Source organism: Mastacembelus armatus, unplaced genomic scaffold, assembly GCF_900324485.2.
Source record: "Mastacembelus armatus unplaced genomic scaffold, fMasArm1.2, whole genome shotgun sequence".
NCBI lineage: Eukaryota > Metazoa > Chordata > Actinopteri > Synbranchiformes > Mastacembelidae > Mastacembelus > Mastacembelus armatus.
In genome coordinates this window covers 206902-227507 of record NW_022872883.1, presented here as the reverse complement: position 1 = coordinate 227507, position 20606 = coordinate 206902, and the positions used below count along the sequence as shown (strand labels likewise).

The 20606-nt window shown below is 47.4% G+C and overlaps 1 protein-coding gene across 4 annotated transcripts; it reads right to left on the bottom strand.

Moving 5' to 3' along the window:
• Positions 1-19: 19 nt before the first annotated feature.
• On the bottom strand, positions 20-20159 carry mapkbp1 (mitogen-activated protein kinase binding protein 1). 4 transcript variants are annotated; one of them, XM_026308431.1, is made up of 31 exons: positions 19804-20159; positions 17839-17930; positions 14055-14117; positions 13908-13965; positions 13243-13413; positions 12985-13122; positions 12725-12907; positions 10572-10732; positions 10270-10468; positions 9984-10112; positions 9699-9907; positions 9477-9568; positions 8852-8977; positions 8263-8333; positions 7808-7929; positions 7552-7627; positions 7358-7469; positions 7203-7266; positions 6945-7073; positions 6666-6790; positions 6393-6448; positions 6091-6231; positions 5852-5986; positions 5388-5512; positions 5182-5309; positions 4821-4985; positions 4536-4617; positions 4031-4353; positions 3217-3891; positions 1526-1611; positions 20-1043 (listed from the first exon to the last, which is right to left on the bottom strand). In XM_026308431.1, exons 1-31 carry the CDS (start codon positions 19921-19923, stop codon positions 801-803), a joined length of 4599 nt encoding a protein of 1532 aa, XP_026164216.1. In that variant the 5' UTR covers positions 19924-20159; the 3' UTR covers positions 20-800. The 4 variants fall into 4 exon arrangements, with proteins under 4 accessions (XP_026164216.1, XP_026164218.1, XP_026164217.1 ...); XM_026308433.1 differs by having other exon boundaries at positions 5197-5309; XM_026308432.1 differs by having other exon boundaries at positions 6666-6787.
• Between the last annotated feature and the right edge of the window lie 447 nt (positions 20160-20606).

The window sequence follows — 20606 nt, the reverse complement described above, 5'->3', positions numbered from 1 at the left end:
AGAAATACTGTAGTAAATGCACAAACAAGTCACTTTTATTGAATTTAACAGAAAACCTTTTAAACTTTGACCTGTTTTGACCTAAGTCAGTGACAAGAAACCCCAAATAAAACCCAACTAACCCAAAACTGTTTCTCTAATAACATTATAAAAATGTTCATTAACCTTTAAAAACAATAAGACTTCAGAGTCATGATCTTAGAAAACGCTGGCGGTCAGTGTGTAGAGTGCATCAGTAGTGTGACAGGTGGTCAGGAAACGACCAAATGGACGTCTGGGTTTGTTTGTTTTTAGTCAAAAGTCCCAAAATGTCCCTTTAAATCTTCAGTGCTCTACAGTATAAAGGTCAATGATGAGTGATCATCAATACTCCCTGGAATTTAGTTTGACAGCTGATCACTCGTTTCCATTCCTGCCAAACAAACTGTGCGAACTTCAGGGAATGAAAATGGAGTCATCCAAGAAAACAGGAAGAGAAACGTCATTTATCAATTGTTCCTTTAAGACAATAAAAGTCCAGACAAAATCAAATGGCTTCAGATCCTTCATCTGTGAAGATGAGGAGCATGAGTCAGATGGAGAGGAGGAGTGGGGGAGGCAGATGGAGAGGAGGAGGGGGTCAGATGGAGAGGAGGAGCAGTGTAGAGGAGGGGGTCAGATGTAGAGGAGGAGCAGTGTAGAGGAGGGGGTCAGATGTAGAGGAGGAGCAGTGTAGAGGAGGGGGTCAGATGTAGAGGAGGAGCAGTGTAGAGGAGGGGGTCAGATGTAGAGGAGGAGGGCAGATGGAGCAGAGATGATGATCAGTAGGTGGAGCTGTTGACCCTCCTGTGCACCGCCTGCAGCAGGAGCAGAGAGTACTCCTCCAGCAGAGCCGCCGTCTTCTCCTCTCTCACCCCTCCCAAATCCCCCTCCACTCCCAGCATGCTCGGCACACTGAGTGGCAGACAGTCTAGCTCCGCCCTAATTGACTGGAAGGCCTCTGATAGGACGACGGCCATCTGTCGCTGCTCGGGGGCGGGGTCATCAGGAGAGGAACCACTGACCTGGAGGTGAAGAGACATCCAGGTGAGACTGATGGTTAATGTGGCAGGTTGTTATGGTTATATGGCAGGTTATTTAAGGGTTACTGGGTAAATTTTGTGTCTGTGTTACAGTGTAAATTTAACTTTACATGTCAGACTTACTGGCAAAGGTCAGTGTCCATATTCAGAACCAAGTGGATCTGAGCTGGACTGGATCAGTTTCTGTTTACAGTCTTGCCCCAGTTCCAAACGTTTAGTAAATCAGATTCACTGATTGATGTGGCCCAGTTTGAACCTGACACCAGGTGGACTTGAACAGAATTTCTGGCTGATTTTTGCCTTGGAGGTGTAAAACCTGATCAATTTCCTGATCAATCAGTGATAAGATACATTTCCATCAGGACCCAGAATGCTAAAATACAGTGGGGTTGTTTTACTGTTACTGCTGTGATATTTACTACATGTCCACCACTCACCACATGGCATAAACACCTGATTCTCACCTTCCTGTACAGGTGTGTTGCTTTCCTGAAACAGCACTTCAGCTCATTGGTCAGAGCTCTGCAGGTCTCCACACTGATTGGCTGGTCTGCAGAGAGAGAGGGGCAGAAGGTAACTTCACTCTACCTGTGTGTTAGTAGCCTGCAACATAAAGACTTCGGTTCAATAGATTTGTTTGATCTGCGAGGAAAGAAATATTTCAGCAGACTGGTGTAGTCCTTACTAAAGTGTTACAGTTCACAAATGTATTGGATGTTTAAATGTGAACTGTACAGTATTTGTAGTAGAGTAGGTCATTGTAGTGCACAGACTTCCAGCAGCCCGTACTTCATTGTACTTGTACTGGCTGCCCGTACTTCATTGTACTTGTACTGGCTGCCCGTACTTCATTGTACTTGTACTGGCTGCCCGTACTTCATTGTACTTGTACTGGCTGCCCGTACTTCATTGTACTTGTACTGGCTGCCCGTACTTCATTGTACTTGTACTGGCTGCCCGTACTTCATTGTACTTGTACTGGCTTGTACTGGCTGCCCGTACTTCATTGTACTTGTACTGGCTTGTACTGGCTGCCCGTACTTCATTGTACTTGTACTGGCTTGTACTGGCTGCCCGTACTTCATTGTACTTGTACTGGCTTGTACTGGCTGCCCGTACTTCATTGTACTTGTACTGGCTTGTACTGGCTGCCCGTACTTCATTGTACTTGTACTGGCTTGTACTGGCTGCCCGTACTGGCTTGTACTGGCTGCCCGTACTTCATTGTACTTGTACTGGCTGCCCGTACTTCATTGTACTTGTACTGGCTGCCCGTACTTCATTGTACTGGCACTGGCTGCCCGTACTTCATTGTACTGGCACTGGCTGCCCGTACTTCATTGTACTTGTACTGGCTGCCCGTACTTCATTGTACTTGTACTGGCTGCCCGTACTTCATTGTACTTGTACTGGCTGCCCGTACTTCATTGTACTTGTACTGGCTGCCCGTACTTCATTGTACTTGTACTGGCTTGTACTGGCTGCCCGTACTTCATTGTACTTGTACTGGCTTGTACTGGCTGCCCGTACTTCATTGTACTTGTACTGGCTTGTACTGGCTGCCCGTACTTCATTGTACTTGTACTGGCTTGTACTGGCTGCCCGTACTTCATTGTACTTGTACTGGCTTGTACTGGCTGCCCGTACTTCATTGTACTTGTACTGGCTTGTACTGGCTGCCCGTACTTCATTGTACTTGTACTGGCTGCCCGTACTTCATTGTACTTGTACTGGCTGCCCGTACTTCATTGTACTGGCACTGGCTGCCCGTACTTCATTGTACTGGCACTGGCTGCCCGTACTTCATTGTACTGGCACTGGCTGCCCGTACTTCATTGTACTTGTACTGGCTGCTGTTATTGGACAATTTAACACAGTTTCCAAAACCAGCTCAGAGGTTTCACCACATTGTCATTATTAGCTGATGTTTATTTCTCTGTTCATGACTTCAAACCCAGGATCCGAGGGAAACGCTGAGAGGAAGTGACGATGGCAGATGAAAGAGAAAGAACAGAGGAATGAAATGTCTCACCCGTCAGCACGGAGCGAGAGGAGGAGGAGGAGGAGGAGTGATGAAGAAGAGGGGCAAAGCCAGAGCCCTAAGGCCAAACGGAGACAGGATGAAGGGGAGGATGGTGATGAGGAGAGTCCAAACCTGCATCATCCCTGTGCTCAGCACTGCTCCCTGCAGGAGTCCGGGGCTCCTCCTCTTGTGGTGGGGTGAGAGGGGAGATAGAAACCGGAGGAGGCCAAGATGAGGAGGTGGTGGTAGTGGTCTTGGAGGAAGCTGAGAAGGAGGCAAGGGACGGCTTATCAGGGAGCGATCTGCTGCTCCCAGGGACCCTAGACTGGAGTCCACGAGATGGAGGTGCTGCCTGGTTACCATGGTTACACAGAGACGAAGGGGTGACAACTGCAGCGAGGGGGGGCATGGCCAGAGCACCATTGCAGGGTACCACAGCAACAAGAGGACACGATGTCTCTTTCACCTGAGAGGAGGTTGACAACAACGATGATGGTACTGCAAGATCCTCGGTGGGTTCGTTGAGGCCGTCACACACGGAGACGGAGCGAGACATCTTAGCCATCGAGCTGGCGGTAGGACTCATGTAGGAGCGTGAAGCTGATGGAGTTGAGGAGGAAGACTTCCTCTGCGGGGTGATGGCAGCTGCTTCCTGCTGGGGGGACCTAAGGGGGGCAGGGTTTGGTCTCTGAGGGGGCAGGGTTGTGGATGAGGGAGGGCGTCTAGGGGAGGAGGGGAGGGTGGTGGGACGCTGTGGGGGGACAAGCATCTGAGGCGGGACTTCTCTGGTTGGACGAGAAGTATCACCTGTGGGAGACAGAGACAGAGTTAAAAGTTGTTCTAGGTAAGTCCACAATCAGAGTTCCCAAAAACAAGTCCAGAATCCTTAATGAAAAGTCCAACTCTTGTTGACCTATGTGAGGTTGGTAGACCTATGTGAGGTTACCTGTGTCAGTCAGCAGGCTGTGGACAGACTGGGCTTTCCGGAGACTAGAGGAGGTGCTCAGGATCCTTCTGGACTCCACTGACGTCTGTACCTTCTTCTTCAGTGACGAGGGAGGGTGGGTCTGCGGGGCTAAGGAGGTCTCTTTTTCTTCCACCTGGCTCTGCAGCTGAACCGTATCCTGCTCTGTACCCTGGTCCTGGTTCCATGATACTTTTCTGTCCTGGGTCCAGTTCTGATCCATCAGAGGTCGGACCTCAGAAACTAGAGGATGGGGCTTCACCTCTTCTCCGCTGAGCCGAGATGGCAGAGGGAGCACTGCTCGGCTGAGGGGAAGAAACAAATAAGATTCTTCCTGGAATCAGGACAACCTCAGACCTGACCTGAGTACAGCGAACAGAAGCCAAATGATTGTTTATCTTAATGAAATTTCTGCTGATTCTGACCCCCATACTGGACCTGTTGATTCAAGAGCTGTGAAGTGTGAAGCAGTGATCTGATGTTTTACCTTCCAGCTGAGTTCTGAGACAGGAACCTGGAGGAGATGCTGAGACTCTCACTGGAGCTGTGAGACACTCTGCTTGGACTCCCTGTAATGACACTTATATCAGTTATCTGAACACCAGAGACCGGACTCGGACATTTACAGTGGTGCCGCTGTAGTGACAACACTGTGGGTGTAGTTTTGTAGTAAAGGTGGCAGTGTAGTGCTGATGGTGTAATAAAGGTGTAGCGTTCATGGTGCTGTATGTCAGGCTGTGGTCTCCTACTGCACCTGAGGCGGAGAGCTCACCCAGTGTGACAAAGTGCTCTTTCAGGAAAGCTTCTTGGTCTGGGGTCTGAGGGACAAGCTGACCCCACCCGACCTCCACACCTCCACCTGCTCCTCCTTCCTCCGGCTCCTCCTCCAGCTCAGAGGAGTTTCCGTCCACACTGAGAGGCTTTGTGGACTCCTTGTCTGAAACAGGGGTTAGAGTTCAGGCACTAAACTATCTTCACACCACACACACATATGTGTCTTTGTATCTTAGTCTCTGTGTGTGTGTCTTTCTGTCTCTGGGAGAGTCAGTCAGAGACAGATACAAAGTGGCAAATACTGAGAAAAGACTGAAAGATGCACTTTTTCTCTTTGTGCCCTGCAGGTCTCTATGTACCTGTCTCTGTCTCACCTGGAGGTCTGTCTGGACTGGACAGTCTGGAGTTGAATCCGAGCGAGCAGCCGCTGTCTGGACTGGGTTTGTCCTGTTGTCCACCTGTAGCAGCCTCCTTCACCTGGAACTCACTGACAGCAGGGGGTGGGGTTAACACACACCCCAGCAACTGTCCATAAATCCTGGCACCAGGAGAGAAACTGTCCTACCTGCCTGCCAGGCTCACCCTGTCCTCCCACTGGTCAGGATACAGCACCGGATCCTCCCCGTCTGGGCTCTGATTGGACAGCAGAATGAAGTCTGGCCTCTGATTGGTCCTTAGCTCATCGTCCACCTGAGCGGACAGAAGCATACACCTTTAAGACAATAAATCTGTCTGAGGCTGGAAACATATTTCAGGCAAAGTTCACTCAGCAGCGTTTCATGAGTTTTCTACGGAACGAGCTCTGGAAAAACCTGTAAGTGAAGTTTGATCTTATCCTAACTATGCTCCTGCACTAAACTACAGCAGGGCTCTATCTTCTCTGTCCACCATAATAAAGTCAGGAAGAAAGGGAGCACTGTAAAAACAAAATTTAAAGAGAATTATTTTAAGTGGTTTGTTTTATCAAGCTGTTTAAAAAAAAAAAAAAAAAGCAAAGAGTAAATAAAAAGTAAATAAACGTTTTCTCACCCACGCAGAGGTGACCTGCAGACTGATGGTGCTCCCCCGCTCCTGACTGGTCCTACAAAGCCCCACCTCCACTTCCTGAACCCTCTTCTTTGGACTGCAGGGTGCACGGCTAACATCAGCGGGGTGGGTCTTCACCTGTCGGCAGGTAACATGAAACAATATTTTCCTTTTGTGTGGAGAAAAATACTTTTTGTTTTGTTTTTTTCAAGTTTGTTTTGAAGCATCCGTTGGATACTGACCTCATCCTGCTCTTCCTGCTGCTCGGGACGGTACGAGTCCAGCAGCCTGAGATCCAACATGGATTTCACCATCAGAACACCATGAGCATCGCCTGTCCTCCTGGACCAGCGGCGCCGTGGGAGTCGACCCCCCGACACCTCCTGAGGAGCCCAAGACACAAACTGTAAACTCTCCATCAAGTCCAGACACGTGTGGTTGTTTTTCTGCTGTTCACATTCATTTAAATCTCAAATAAACTTATGAACCCAAAAGAAAGCCGACTGTGTTGACGTGAAAGTCACCAATAGTGTGAACCACTGACCTTCCCGGTGCCTGTGCAGTACTGAGTGTCCAGCTTGTATTTGTCCTCACGCAAATCTGCAGGAAGGCAAAGACAGAACAGGACATGTTTAGTTTTCATCAGCTGCTCATCTCTTCTGCCTTTCAGACCGTTCTGTAATTTATTCCTAAATGTGTGGCAGTTACTGTTTGTGTTTAACTACAGTGGAGTCTGCAGGAGCATCTGCATCACTAAGTGTAATGTTGGCAGTATCATGCTAGTGCTTTAGCATGTTGTGTAACCATGACAACAGACCTGTCTCCGCCTCCAGGCTTCCCGCTGTGACCATATAAGGACAGCTTAGTTCTTCGTCGTCCTCCTCTTCCTCCTTGTCACTGTCGGATGACATGGTGACGACCCGCGGAGCCGACCCCTCCCTGCTGCCCCACACAGAAAAATATTAATACTCAGACTTTACTCGCCGACTCATCAAGGCACTGGGGGCTGCTGTGTTGTAGACTCTTTGTTATTGAGGCAAACTCACTGCATCCTCACCCTGTGCTGTGTCAGGCAGCTGTGAAACTGAACACTTACCTCAGGTTTACTGTTCTCTGCTGCACTGCAGTCGGGGAGTTGTAGTTGCTGCTAGGAGGTCGGAGGTCAGAGAGTCGCTGCCGCATTCTGATGGTCAACTCTGGACTGAGACGCCATACAAAGATGCAACTGCACACAGAGGATGAATTATTCATGGATCAGCACCAAATAATTAACGAGAACATCCTCATGAATAACAACGCTCATGAACATGTCAGAGTTTGTCTTCTTCTCTTTGGGATGCTGAGTGAGACATACCTGTCTCCGGACACAGTGATCAGGTGCCTGCAGTCGCTGCTGAACTTCAGACCTGTTACGATCTCTGACACACAGAAACAGGTGGACTTAGGGGAAAATGGCCAATAATCAAACATTCATTCGTGATAACATGACAGTGGACTGTCGGTACTGACCGGAGTGTCCGAACATCGTGGCCACACACTCTCCAGAGTAGAAGTCAAAAATACTGATGTTCTTATCTGAACAGGAAGTGGCGATGTACAAACCTGATGGGTCGATCTGTACCTGAGGACCAAGGACAAGTTAATACCTGTCCCACACCTGTCATACCTGCTGCTGTCACCATGGCAATATGAGACAGACCAACCTTAATGAGAGTGCCGTCCTCTCCCTGTGAGCCTTTATAAAGCTTCTTCTGTTTCCCGTTACTGATGTTGAAGATCCTGTGGGGGTGCAAGGAGTGACCAGTCAATACCACACTGCTCCTTTGATCACTAACCTGTCAATAGTCAATAACTGCTCATCAAAAAACAGCAGGAATCAATAGAGAAAAAGAAAAGAGAGAAAGGTTCGGTTTACATCCAGGTGCCTGCTGGGTAATTCTGCTGCAAGATGTGTGTTACCTGATGCTGCGGTCCTGACAGCCCACTGCTGCGTACTTCCTGGTTGGCTCAACGTCCATGTCGTACAGCGTGGTCTTTCTGACGATGTGATGAGTGCGAGCGAACTCCAGCCTTTCCTCCACCTGGCACCACCACAGGAAGAGCAGAAGAAAAACATGTCAGCAGGTCACTGAGCTGGTCACCTGTGATTTGCCACACCCCAAAATAAAAGTTCTGATTCCACCATCACCTGGTCTCTGCTGAAACGTGACTCTACATTTTACAGACAAAAGTCCAAATGAGCAGCAGAGACACAGAACCAGGATCACAGAGACACAGAAAGAGTGGCCGGCCACAGGTCTGAACCAGTTCTGGGTCAGGTTTGTACATGATGGCACCAACAATGAGCTTTGTGCTTTGGTCAGAACCAGGATCAGGAGACCCACAAGGTGATGTCACCCAGGTGTAGCTCTCACCTGTTGAGCTGTGCGGAAGTAGACGCTCTTGTCGGCGCCACAGCTGATCATCCTCACTTTACCCTCAGTGGCTGATGGACACATGGAGAAGGTGACATCACATGATCAGCGGCACAGGTGAGTTACAGCAACAACTTTACCTGCTGACACTTCAAAATGGTGGAGGAACTACTCAAATGCCTAACTGCAGTACAAGCTGTAGAAATATATTTTGTATTCCAAACGCTTCAGTGAATCACACACCGTCAGAAAAATGTACCCTAAAGTAAAGAAATCTGCAAAAAACAGCCTTTGAGACCGTTACTATCATTATTATCATCAAAACGTCACATTTAAGAAGCTGAAGCATGTGATAAATAATCTATAATCTAACAGTCAATAACTAGTGTTTGAGCTCTACGTCTATTTCCTGTTTCCCAGTTTTAGATTTTGGATGCAGACTGCAGAATAACCAGTCTCTCCAGAGCTGATGGATGAAGCAGCCTGAAAAGAAAAAGTCTTTTTGCTGTTCATGAGCACGTTTGTTTCTCTGTTTGGAAACAGATGAGACAAAGGATCTGATTGGTTGAGAGGAGGTTTGAGGACTGACCAGCGAATCTAACAGCAGTGATGGAGGATGAGTGTTCGTCCAGAGTCTGGACCAGGCTGTAGTCCTGGCCTGCATCCAGCACGTGGATCAGCCGGTCCCGACTGGCCGTGGCTAACAGCTGGAGACCTTACAGACACGAGAGAATCACGACGTAAACACACGTTTATTTTGGATTTGTTGTCCTTAATATAAACCCAAATTTAAAGCAGTGACAGCACCTTCTCCGGAACTGAGTTTTCTTCTAAATTCAGAGAAAAATATTCACTAGACATTAAAAACTGGTGTTTTAGTTGTAGTTTTACTCTGTTTCCTCAAGTTGAACTGGATTTACATTGGTGATAAACTGGAGTTTCAGTTTGTAACTTTCTCTTATTATTAGTTTTACTCTGATTCCTGTTTAGTTGTGACATTAAACTGAAGTAAAAATATTCTGGCGATTTACTTTCATTCCCTTCGATTCAACTTATTTTGTATTAAAAAGCCTTAAAATCGTGCTGTGTGGTCTGTGTTTTCAGAATCTTCAGTGATTCCTCAGATCCACTGCAGCTCTTCACAGACATGTGTTATGTGTCATGTTCTGCTGTGCACAGGTTCTCTGTGTTGTGTTCATATGTTGGATTCTCACCAGTGTCCGGTTTGGAGAACTCCAGGCAGAGGATCTCAGAGTCGTGAGCCTGAACGTTCAGGATCTCCTCCATACAGTCCAGGTCATGGATCCTGCAACTCAGGCAGCGTTAGCTGGAGTCGGCAGCACTGTTGTCTGTGGTTAAACATTAGATATCCACCCCACGGAGAAGTGCCGGGCCTCATTTCATCACATGACGCACACAGACCCAAGAACACTCACCTGAGGACTCCCATGCGGTCTCCAGAGGCCAGGTGCTGCCCGTCAGGACTGACTCTCAGGGTCCTAATGCCCGCCCGGCTCTGGTCGGTCTGTTGCCCCTCAGAGCTCGATGACCCTGCCTTCTCTGTGTTTCCGCCAGTGACAGTGATGCTGTCCGTGTCCAGGAGGTTGGTTATGTTCCCATCTACATAAATGATTTTCTGCAGGTCCTAAGGGTCAGAGGTCAGGGGTCAGGTGGAGAGGTGCACAGGTCATGTGGTGTAAATGAGTAGGTGTGTGTCATACTTGGCTCAGGATGTTCCTGTTTTGGACCCCGTGTTCGTCAATGTTCCACAGTCGGATGGTGTTGTCTGAGGAGCAGGACAGGAAGGAGCCGGGGGGGAGACGTACCTCACCTCCATGGTCAGGGTACACCTGCAGGACATGCAGCAGTGATGAGATGAAGGACTTTCATAAACCGAAGTGTGTTTCACATCTTAGGACATCGATGATGTGTCACATGCACAGTTTAAGAACGAAAACCTTCAAAAGTGACTTATGACCTCTAGCTGTAGCACAAACACTCACTGACCTCCACGCTCCACACACACGAGGCATGGTACAGGGCTGAGTAGAGTTTTCCTGCCCCTCGGGAATCTCGCAGATCTCGCACGTCCCAAACATAAATACTGTGATCGTTGTAGACGCAGGACAACCAGCGGTTCGTGGGGTCATAGGTCACCGCCACCGTGTCTGGGTACCGCGCCTCCGACTTGCAGGAGAACAGCTGACTGAGAAGGAGCATTAGAGACGTCTGTTAAACTGCTGACACGCCCGAATGGGAACAACATGTATGTGAAACTGTGTGTGTGTGTGTGTGTGTGTGTTAGTTACCTGGCGTCCACCATGCTGGCAATGTCAGCTCCCAGGGGGTGTGGTCGGGGCAGAGTGCAGAGGAAATGCAGGTTGACGGGGCTGAAGGCTCTAACAGTCCCATCAGAACAACCACAGAAGATCAGCTCGTCTGTGACGGACAGACAGGTGGCCTGAGACGTCTGAGGACACAGACAGGTGGCATGACAGTTAGTACATTTCTTTTTTTTTTTAAAAAAGTACTTTTTTCTGAAATGCTTTTCGAAGTTTTCATCACTTGTCGTGTGTAACCACTTTAGGCTGCCGTTTAAATAAAGTTTGATCGATCATGGGAAATGGTTTGGTGAGTTTCTATTAATGTTCCATGCAGTGATCTGTGTCAGTCTGTTCAGATCCCACTGGATTTGGTTCCACATACAAAGCAACCAATGTCTGTTTCCTCCCAAGTCACATGAACTCGTCTCAAACTAACCCGGCCGTGACCTCTGACCCTGACTGAAGGAACAAAAACAAGAATAAAAGAAACCTAATGTTTTCATATAACGTCAAACAGGTGATTATGAACCATCGTCTTTGTTGAGACGTGTATTTTCTCTAACAGACTCTGAACAGACTGAATATGTTTCTGTCTCACGCTGAAAATGTAAATGAAGTCAGAGAATGTGCAGATCTCTGCTAATACTGTAGTAGAAACACTGCAGTACTGACAGCAGCGGTGACATCGCAGTACAAACTGTAGTACTGATACTGTAGTAGAAACACTGCAGTACTGACAGAGCAGCAGTGACATCGCAGTACAAACTGTAGTACTGATACTGTAGTAGAAACACTGCAGTACTGACAGAGCAGCAGTGACATCGCAGTACAAACTGTAGTACTGATACTGTAGTAGAAACACTGCAGTACTGACAGAGCAGTAGTGAGCAGACTGGATGTTGTGGAAGTGAAAGATGCTGCATTCAAGGTCTTCTGTGAATCAGAGTGTGGAGGGCGAGCGGGGTGAGACATCACTTGACTAATCAGGTGGAGAGTTGATTATGAATGACAGCGGCGTGCCGTAGCACAGGTTGGATGACGACTTACGGATGCAGAGTCGATTCTCTGCACAGGAAGCAGAAGAGAAAGCAGAACAACTGCACATTAGCGTGTGCTGTACACTACAGTCAAATATCATTCATTGAATCAGTGAATCCACTGTCACACAGCTGTGAAAAACCTGCATCACTGTGTCTCGTGTAAAACACTTAAAACATCTGAGGTAACGGACATGAAGTAACGACCTGAGGGTTAAGAGAAAGTCGACCTTCGACACGTGGAAGCAGCAAAAACAAACCTCTGCTGTTCAGACGCCGATTTAGCTGCTTGACCCGCTGCTGCCGTTAATAAGAAGCATCTTACTTTCAGAAAGGTCTGTACTCGTTGGCTGACGTCAGAGGAACGACCACTGTGACCACAGCAACTGTACGTGATGGAGACGATCAGGGCCGCAACAAACAACTATTTTAATATTCGACTGATCATAATCGATTGATCGATTATGTTTCCAATTCAGAACAACCACATCAATTAATCAGCATTTCACAAAATATAGAGAAGTCCCTTTTCAATGTCTTAGTGTCAAAATAAGAATCTTTGCTACATGTAATAAAACTATTTTTATGTATGGCATTTAAACAGATCCTAAATTTTATTATATTAAAAAAGGCAGTTGTTCACATTTTCACAAAAGTGAGTGGTGGATTAAACCTAATGAAGCAAAAGTGAGCTGGATGTAAAAATGCAATTGTCCAAGGAATACAGACCGAATATTAGCTGGACTTTGCTCCTAAGAGCTCCACTATAAAGTCTGGGTAGTGGCGTGGAATTAACCACTGGCAAAGTGTTGGGAGCACTGGGACATTTCCCAGTGGCCTGCAGGGGAAAATATAGCAGGATAATTTGATGGACTCTGAATCCTCTCCTTCACTCTCACTGTGGTGCCAAAAAAGAGCCATAGCATCTCTTGGCGATGCACATGGTGACCATAGTGCATAGCAACCATAGTGCATAGCAACCGTCCACCTGGTTGTCCGTCAATATTGCTCACATTAACACAGCCTCAGGCTCCGCCCACATTAACTATGACTCCACCCCCCACACGTGAAAACACTGAAGTAATCGGTACTCTGACTCACCCGGAGCTCCACCCACTTGTCGAGCAGCCGCCGGTCATTAAATTCACAAAGCAGACCTGAGGAGGTGATGCAGAAGGTGGAGGTGGCCTGTCGACCCCGCCCACATGCCACATCAGTGAAGAAGTTGTTCCTGAGCTCCCCCAGCAGCCCTGAGCGCCCCAGCAGAGGGACGGTGGCGTTCACCTAGACACACACAGGACGATTACAAAATATTCACAGCATGTCGTCAACAGGTGGTGGACAGTGATTGACAATTGAACCTTGGACGTCTTGGCGTGGTCCAGGTACCAAAACTTGACATGACGGTTGCCGGCGGTAACAAAGTAGGAGCTGTCGTCTGAGAAGGAGACGGCCGTCACTTTACTGGACACCTTATTGGCTGCAACCACCACGTTTTTCTGAGAAACAACAACAGGTAAAGAGCAAACCCCCGTGACACCATGAAATATCAGAGCTTCCTGTGACACTGCAGCACTTTACTGTAGTACAGGTGGTGGAGATACTCAGTACTGTAGTACCTTCCAGTTCCACACATTGACCATCATGTCATGCTGGTAGCCCACGCTAACAATGTATTTTCCATTTGGAGAAAACCCCACACACGCCACGCCATACTTATGCTCCTGCAGCTCCGACACCTGGAGATGCTCCGACACCTCCCACACCCGGACCGCTGGCATGTGACCGCTCTGAGGAGGAGACACGGGGGGAGAAGATGTAGAAGTAGAGAAAATGAACTGTAGTTTCATCGGAGCACTGTTGGATTATCTGATGCTATAATGAAACATTTCTGCTGGAGCATCGATTAATGAGGTGATTTAACTGTTCTGACGATCTTTTCAGTCATTTTCGAAAACCTGTAAAAAACAAACCAAACAATCCAACTTCTCTTCTTATACTATTTATATAGTCTCACTGAACTAAGTCTGGGAAACACGGCCATAGCAAGGACTCGACTCATCCAGCTGGAGCTCTGAGATGGGTCTAGGAGTCCAGAACTGTCAGACAGGTCCTACCCAAATATCCAGTTAGACACACCTGAGACATGCTTGTCCTCCTGGGTCATATTCCTCATATTTACAACATGCCCAGAGCACACATCTGCCGCACATCTGCCGCACTGGTCAGACAGTAAATCTCCATGTTTGTGATGCTGGGCAGCAGAAGTAACGTTCACACTCACCTCTCCTGTGACAACATATTTCCCATCTGGAGAAAAGGCCAATGTGGTGATAGCCTTCCTGAAACACAGACACAGGTCACATGAGAGCAGGAGACACTTGTGATTGGCCTCCAGGGGAAAGGAGCCGATTGGTTGATAGAGTCTTACCTAGAGCTGTTGAAGATGTGATGCTGCTTGTTCTTTCGAGGATTCAGCAGGACGACAACACACCTGCGTGAACACACATGCGCACACACAGGCAGGTTAACAAATCTAGACAAATACACAATGTTCGTACATGTTTGTAACAAAAAGCAGACACACCTATTTTCAAAGTTCAGTTTCAGTTAAAACCTTGATATAATCAGAAATGGTTTATCTGTATGAACCACTTATGTGGTACTGTGAGTATATACAGCTATATCACACAGTTGTGTATACTGTCAGTACTTTTAAGTACTGCATACTATACTTGCTATTAATCCTTTTTCTTGTATTATGTAAAGTGTTTCCTGTACATGTATCATTTTCTGCTGCAACACATGCATCCAACAGCTGCAGTTACTTTAGTTATTTTTGGGTTGTTCCTATTTTCAGGAAAAAAAGACCAGGCCAGGACCAGAGCCAGTATGGGCTGGGCCTGGTTCAGGTCGAACAGACTGAGTCACCAAACAGAGACTCATTAAACCTACAGCCTGTTTATACAGCAAAGAGCAGAGTTTACATTCTGCTCTGGCCAACCCTTGTGTCAGGACTTGGCTCATAGAGTATCTGGATCACAGGTTTGCAGACGGATCAGAAGCTGAATAACCGTCAGATTACAGATGAGTTCAGAATTGATTTAAAATTAACAACTGCATCTGTTTATTGAATATTTATGTTTTTAACCTCCTGACAGAGGTTCCGTTGTGTCAGGCTGATCAGTTATTGATTAGTTTATTCATTTGAAAAACTTCTACTCATTCTGTTTCTTTAGAAAATTTACAATTTTGTTTGCTTCTCTGGCAGTTTCTCCTCTTTGTGTGTACATTCATATTGTGTGTATTGTGTGTGTTTAAGGTGAGAACAGTGCAGGTGTTGCAGTCACATAAAGCCCTCCCTGACCTTTGACCTGCAGCAGAACAAACAGCAGAACAAGAAAAACCAGTTGCTGAGGTGATGACAGGTAACCTGTGGCATTGTTACCTGGGGGGGTAGTATAACTGAGAGACACCAGGGCCTGGATCTAGGTACCTGCAGGTACCAGACTGTGGGGAACACCTGAGTTCATGCAGCTTTAAAGAGTTGCCACATGCTCCTCCTGACCTGATGCTTTCTCTCTGATGTTTTCTAAAATTGCTATAAACTGAACCACTGACCTGTGTCAGGTTTGCAAGCTTGTCCTTCTTTCAGCTGTTTGTCATTTGGTTTTTCACCGGGCTAGGCTTTGATTAGCTGTCTACGGCACTCAGTCATGTGGGATATAAAGTGTTCAGTGAGTAATGATAAGAATGATTGGTACTGACCATAACAACCAACATTTCTTGTCCTCAGTTACTTTCATTCATTGTTTCTGCTGCAGTGGTTGGTCATCCCCCCCCCGCTCCTCTGCAATGCAGCAGGAAAACATGGCCGCAGCCTCATCTGTCTTCTGTTAGAGACTGTACCAGGACTGATCTATGCAAGTCTTTTACCTTCCTTCATTTCCTCATCAGTCACATCAGTTTTATTGTTGTGACAGAAACGCTGGAGATTATTGAACTCACCGGTCAAATCTTCGCACTGCACATGAAGGACAGTCATCGCATAAACAGGTCACAGCGTGTGATCTTCATGTGTGGGGTTCTCGGTTTTATTATTTCACCGTGACACAGACGAGGCCGAACATCAACAGAGGAGCTGAGTGAATTTACAAGGGCACGTCCTGTGGACACTCGGACCAGCAGTTCCTGAACATCTAGACCAAACAGGACTGGTGCATTTACAGACTCCTCTGCTGAATGAATGAATGGACAAATGACTGAATGAACTGACCCTGGTTTCTTCTTCTCTTGTTGCTGTGACCCACCGCACCCCGTATCCTCAGCGCCACTGACCCACTTGCCTTTAGTCTCTCGTCATTAAACTGTCGTCTGTTCATCCGTGAACTGAATCTGAATCTTCTGACCTGAACACAAACCGACTGATGGCGCCGGCCAATCAGCAGCCCCCGCTTGGCTCAAATTCAGCTGATTGGACGGCTAAGTGTGAGCAAATGAAAATGCGGAAGCTAGATGTGGGCCACCGCTCGCCCTCAGACATTCCCATCATTCCTCTGGGCTGTGTGAGGATGATCCAGGCCTTGGTCTGTGAAATCCACACTGGTCCAGGTCTTTTACACCAGAACCTGTTTTTACCTGACCGACACTAGTGCCGGCATAAAAATCCTCAGCTGCTTTTTGTCATTTCTCAAACTGCAAACAACCAGAACAAATCTGTCACTGATTAGATTTACAGTGTGATTGATCATGACACACACAGCTGTGTGATGTGTCACGTGAACTTGAACAGTCCACACAGAGGGAGGAAAAAGTCCAAGCCCAAATGCAGATGAGCTCACAGCGCTTCCTGCTTCAGAAAAAAGCAGCTCAAAGAATAGTGCAATTATGGCTGAATCAAAGATCAATAGCATTATTAATTTATCTGGAGACCTTTTCCATACATTTATCAATAACAGTTTGCAACCAAAGAAAGAAAACTGCCTTTAACCAGCGACCGAAGTGGAGGAGTGTGTCTGGGACTAATCAGCTGAACCTGCAGCTGTAAAAAGCCACTGTCCAGACGGACACAGTCAGAGACCAGCTGGTGAACATAGTGGAGCATTTAGCAGCTAAAGAGCCAGAGATTTCCCTCAGGAGGTGAAGGAGACCAAACCCAGAGCTCAAACTGAGGGTGGACACAGATCCACATGGATCAGCAAGTTCAGTTGACTGTTTGATTTCAGATTAAGAAGTGAACTGAAAAGCTGACAATATGTCAGTGTCGGGTTCAGGGCTGCAGCTAATGATTGTTCATTATTAGTTGATATGCTGCTTATCTTACTGGTGAATACTGACAAAACGACATCACATAACAACCCTGAAAGACTCACAGCCTCCTCGAACCTGATAACATAATCCCTAAATCCACCTCCATGTTCCCTCTAACCCCTGAAGGACTGCAGAAAATCTACAGAGGATCCTAACCCACCATCAGGAAACCTCTGCTGGTGTCTTTAATCCGATAATCTTATCATTGGTCTTTAAAGTGACTGTCAGTCTCTGTCGTCTTACATTCCTGTTTGAGCTTAATCTTCAACCGTACATGATCAGCACAAGAACTCAGTATTTATTTCATTCTGTTTAACAAAGTGTGTATGATTTGTTCATTTACAGTAACAGTTTTGGATAAAACAGAGGGGGAATTTTATTAGCATCACAATAACTGTTGGAAAAAAGAGCTGCAAACCCCATCCAGAGATGACAGCACCAGTGAATGTGTGTGAATCCAGAACCTGGTTCAGCTTATGGGTCTGTGCCGTAGACCTCCATTGTTGTCCAAAAACTATTAAAAACCCAGCAGGGAGCCACACCGCTGACCTGGCTCACATGGTTCTACCTCCCCAACAATGGGAGGCCCATCTGTTTCCAAAAACCAGCTCCAGACTCTGAGAACGGCCGTCACTATTTACAGGCTCTGAAGCACCAAAGAATCCACTGGTCTCTGTTTCCACTGCTCACAACATGACAACTTTTGACTCTTTCAGCTTCTGAATGTCAAAGTTTGGCAACTTTCAGTGAGAGTTTAAATAAACACAATAAACACCTGAGCTCCTTTCAGTCTGGTCATTGCAGCCATTACCTGTCACAGTTTACACTTCATTGAACACCGGGTCACAGCTCAGAGACCAGCACCTCCGCACACCCAGTTTCATCCAAATCTCAGTGACTCTTACCCTGCAGGATAAGCCAGTAGTCCAGTCCGCGGGTCGCAGGCCAGCGCTCGGTTCCCTGGAGCTGTGACGCCCAGAACCTTCTCCAACGTCACCTGCAGGGCAAAGGTCAGATGTCAGTTACTGTCAATGGTCCCGCCCCAGTAGCTTCATGCTGCTAAAAAGTGAAGACACCGGACTTCTAGAAATAACGAAGGTCAGGTCCAACCATACTGTTGTTCAGTCCATCAGGATCTCAGCCCGTGTCAACCTTAACTAGTCTAAACTGAGGTCAGACCAAGTTCTGTCACTGCAGCAGAGCAACCAGCAGCTGCAGTTTCCCTGCAGTTGGTGAACCTCAGGGCTTTTAGCATGCTAGCATGTTAGTTTCAATAGTGTGTGGATGCTAAGCTAACCACATGGAACTGCCTCCTCTGCCCCAAACTAACCACATGGAACTGCCTCCTCTGCCCCAAACTCCATTTATGTTTCCAGGATTTTTTCTCTGAGCAGTTTCCTCTCTGGGGTCCATCACTTTTACTGATGAAACACATCAGCTGGATTGCCAGCTGACTTTACTGCACACATGGGTCCCAGAGGGTCCAGCTGTAAAAACTGATCCAGGAATCTTTCTGTTCAGAAACAACACTTAGTGCATTCAGGTGCTGTTTCCATGTTAACTTCCTGCTGCAGCCACAAAACCCCACTTATTAGTAAATTTATCACCTCTACAACATTGCCAAAATTAGGAACATCCTGTCTCAAAATGATGCAGAAAAACGAGTCCATGCATTTGTTACCTCAAGGCTAGATTGCTGTAACTCATTACTATCTGGATGTCCCAGTATCTCCATAAAAAGCCTCCAGTTAATCCAGAATGCTGCAGCCAGAGTCCTGACAGGAACTAGCAAGAGAGATCATATTTCTCCTATATTGGCTTCTCTTCATTGGCTCCCTGTAAAATCCAGAATAGAATTTAAAAGTCCTTCTTCTCACATACAGATCCCTTCATGATCCAGCTCCTTCATACCTTAAAGACCTCATAGTACCATATTATCCCAATAGACCACTTTGCTCTCAGAGTGCAGGTCTACTTGTGGTTCCCAGAGTTTCCAAAAGCAGAATGGGAGGCAGAGCCTTTAGCTATCAAGCTCCTCTCCTATGGAACCAGCTCCCAGCCTGGGTTCAGGAGGCAGACACTCTCTGTACTTTTAAGGCTAGACTTAAAACCTTCCTCTTTGACAAAGCATATAGTTAGGGCTGGCTTCAGGCAACCCTGAACCATCCCTTAGTTAGTTATGCTGCTATAGGCCTAGACTGCCCGAGGACCATCGGTGCACTGAGCTCCCCTAACCCTCCCCTCTCTTCCTCTCCTCCCCCCTCACATGTACATTCCACCATTGAATGTCAATGTCAATACTACAGTTGATATTACTGTGATATTACTATGGGGCTTTTATTGTGAAGGCGCTGGTATTTCACAACATACCTGCAGGGCTGGATTAACACCTAGGGGCCCTAGGGCCACAGTGAGCTGAGGGGCCCTTGTTAACACGACTGTTCCTACTGCATGCTGGGAAATCATTTAAACAAACGGGAACGATTTCAGCCCTGATCCTTTTAATGGAGTCTGCGACAAACAGGCCGTTTTTAAAAGAAACTGAGGTTTCTGGACTTTACAGCAACGACGTTTTCCAAGTTAGGCCTCGGTTTATATAAGGCCATGAAAACAAGGCCATTTCGTCTGTGCACAGGATAGACCCACATTTTCAGGGTAAGTCTGAGGAAAGTCTGAGGAAAGATTAGAGGAGCGTGTTCGTGTGTTTCACAAAAACGTCCTAAAGCAACACAGAAAGACGAGAACTCACGTGTTACGACGGAAAAAGTCACAGTTACTCATTAAACGCGAATGAATCACAGCAGCGAACCCAGCGCGTCGCATTAGCGTCAGGCTGCCGCTTTTGTGTGTGCGTGTGTGCGTGCGCACACCTTGCCGCTAGGGTCCTCTTTGTGCCGCGCCGTGCCGCTCCGCCTCCTCAGTTTGATGGACGGGGACCGCAGCAGGTTCTTGATGCGGCTGCGGATTGTGCCGCTTCCCTCTGCGGCCATCGCGCTGCTAGCCGCGCTGCTAGCCGCCTCTCAGCGGCTTTAGCCTTTCTGTGTCGCCGCTGCTGTCATGCTGTCTGCGAGCCGAGCCGTGCCGAGTCGGAGGATTCAGCTACCCTGGCTCTGTGTCTGGTTCTGCGCTGATTCGGGTCACGGGCTCTGGTTCCGCTGCTCGTCCGCATTTTATTTCTCCGCCGCAGCGAAGAACCGAGAGACACTGCGGCTCCGGCACGACCCAGCGTCTGACCTACTGACGCAGCGCCGGCGTCAAGACCGCATGCGGAAACCACGCCGACACTTCCTGTTTGGCTTTTCACAATAAAATAGCTAGGCTGTCGTTCCACCCGAGTTCGTCATTCGAAATGCTGAAAGGTGCCGCCATGCTGCTGGAACCAGTTCATATCGGTAAATCTGTCTTTCTCTGCACACTAATCAGAATGAAAAGATAAAGTGCTTCCCCACCTCAATCATAAACATGGCAACCATCATCTTCATCGTCACAGGGTAAACTGCAAAACGTGCTTTTACTTCGACGGTACAGTCTTCCGACTTCCGGTCTCTAATGCAGCCTGAAACCAACATGATGCAGCAGCCACATCGTGCGGCAAAGACACGAACTGCTGCTTCACTTGTAGCTTTTCTGTTGAAAAACTGCGAGCCGGCCCTTGGGACACACTCCAGCAGGA

Bases quoted from the DNA above. Each gene is read 5' to 3' on its own strand.
- mapkbp1 (XM_026308431.1), bottom strand. From the start codon at position 19,923: ATGGCCGCAGAGGGAAGCGGCACAATCCGCAGCCGCATCAAGAACCTG. The intron at 13,966-14,054 runs GTAAGACTCTAT...TCTGTGTTTCAG, and splicing joins CACATCTTCAACAGCTCTAG to GAAGGCTATCACCACATTGG. The intron at 10,733-12,724 runs GTGAGTCAGAGT...CTGTGTCCTCAG, and splicing joins ACAAGTGGGTGGAGCTCCGG to ACGTCTCAGGCCACCTGTCT.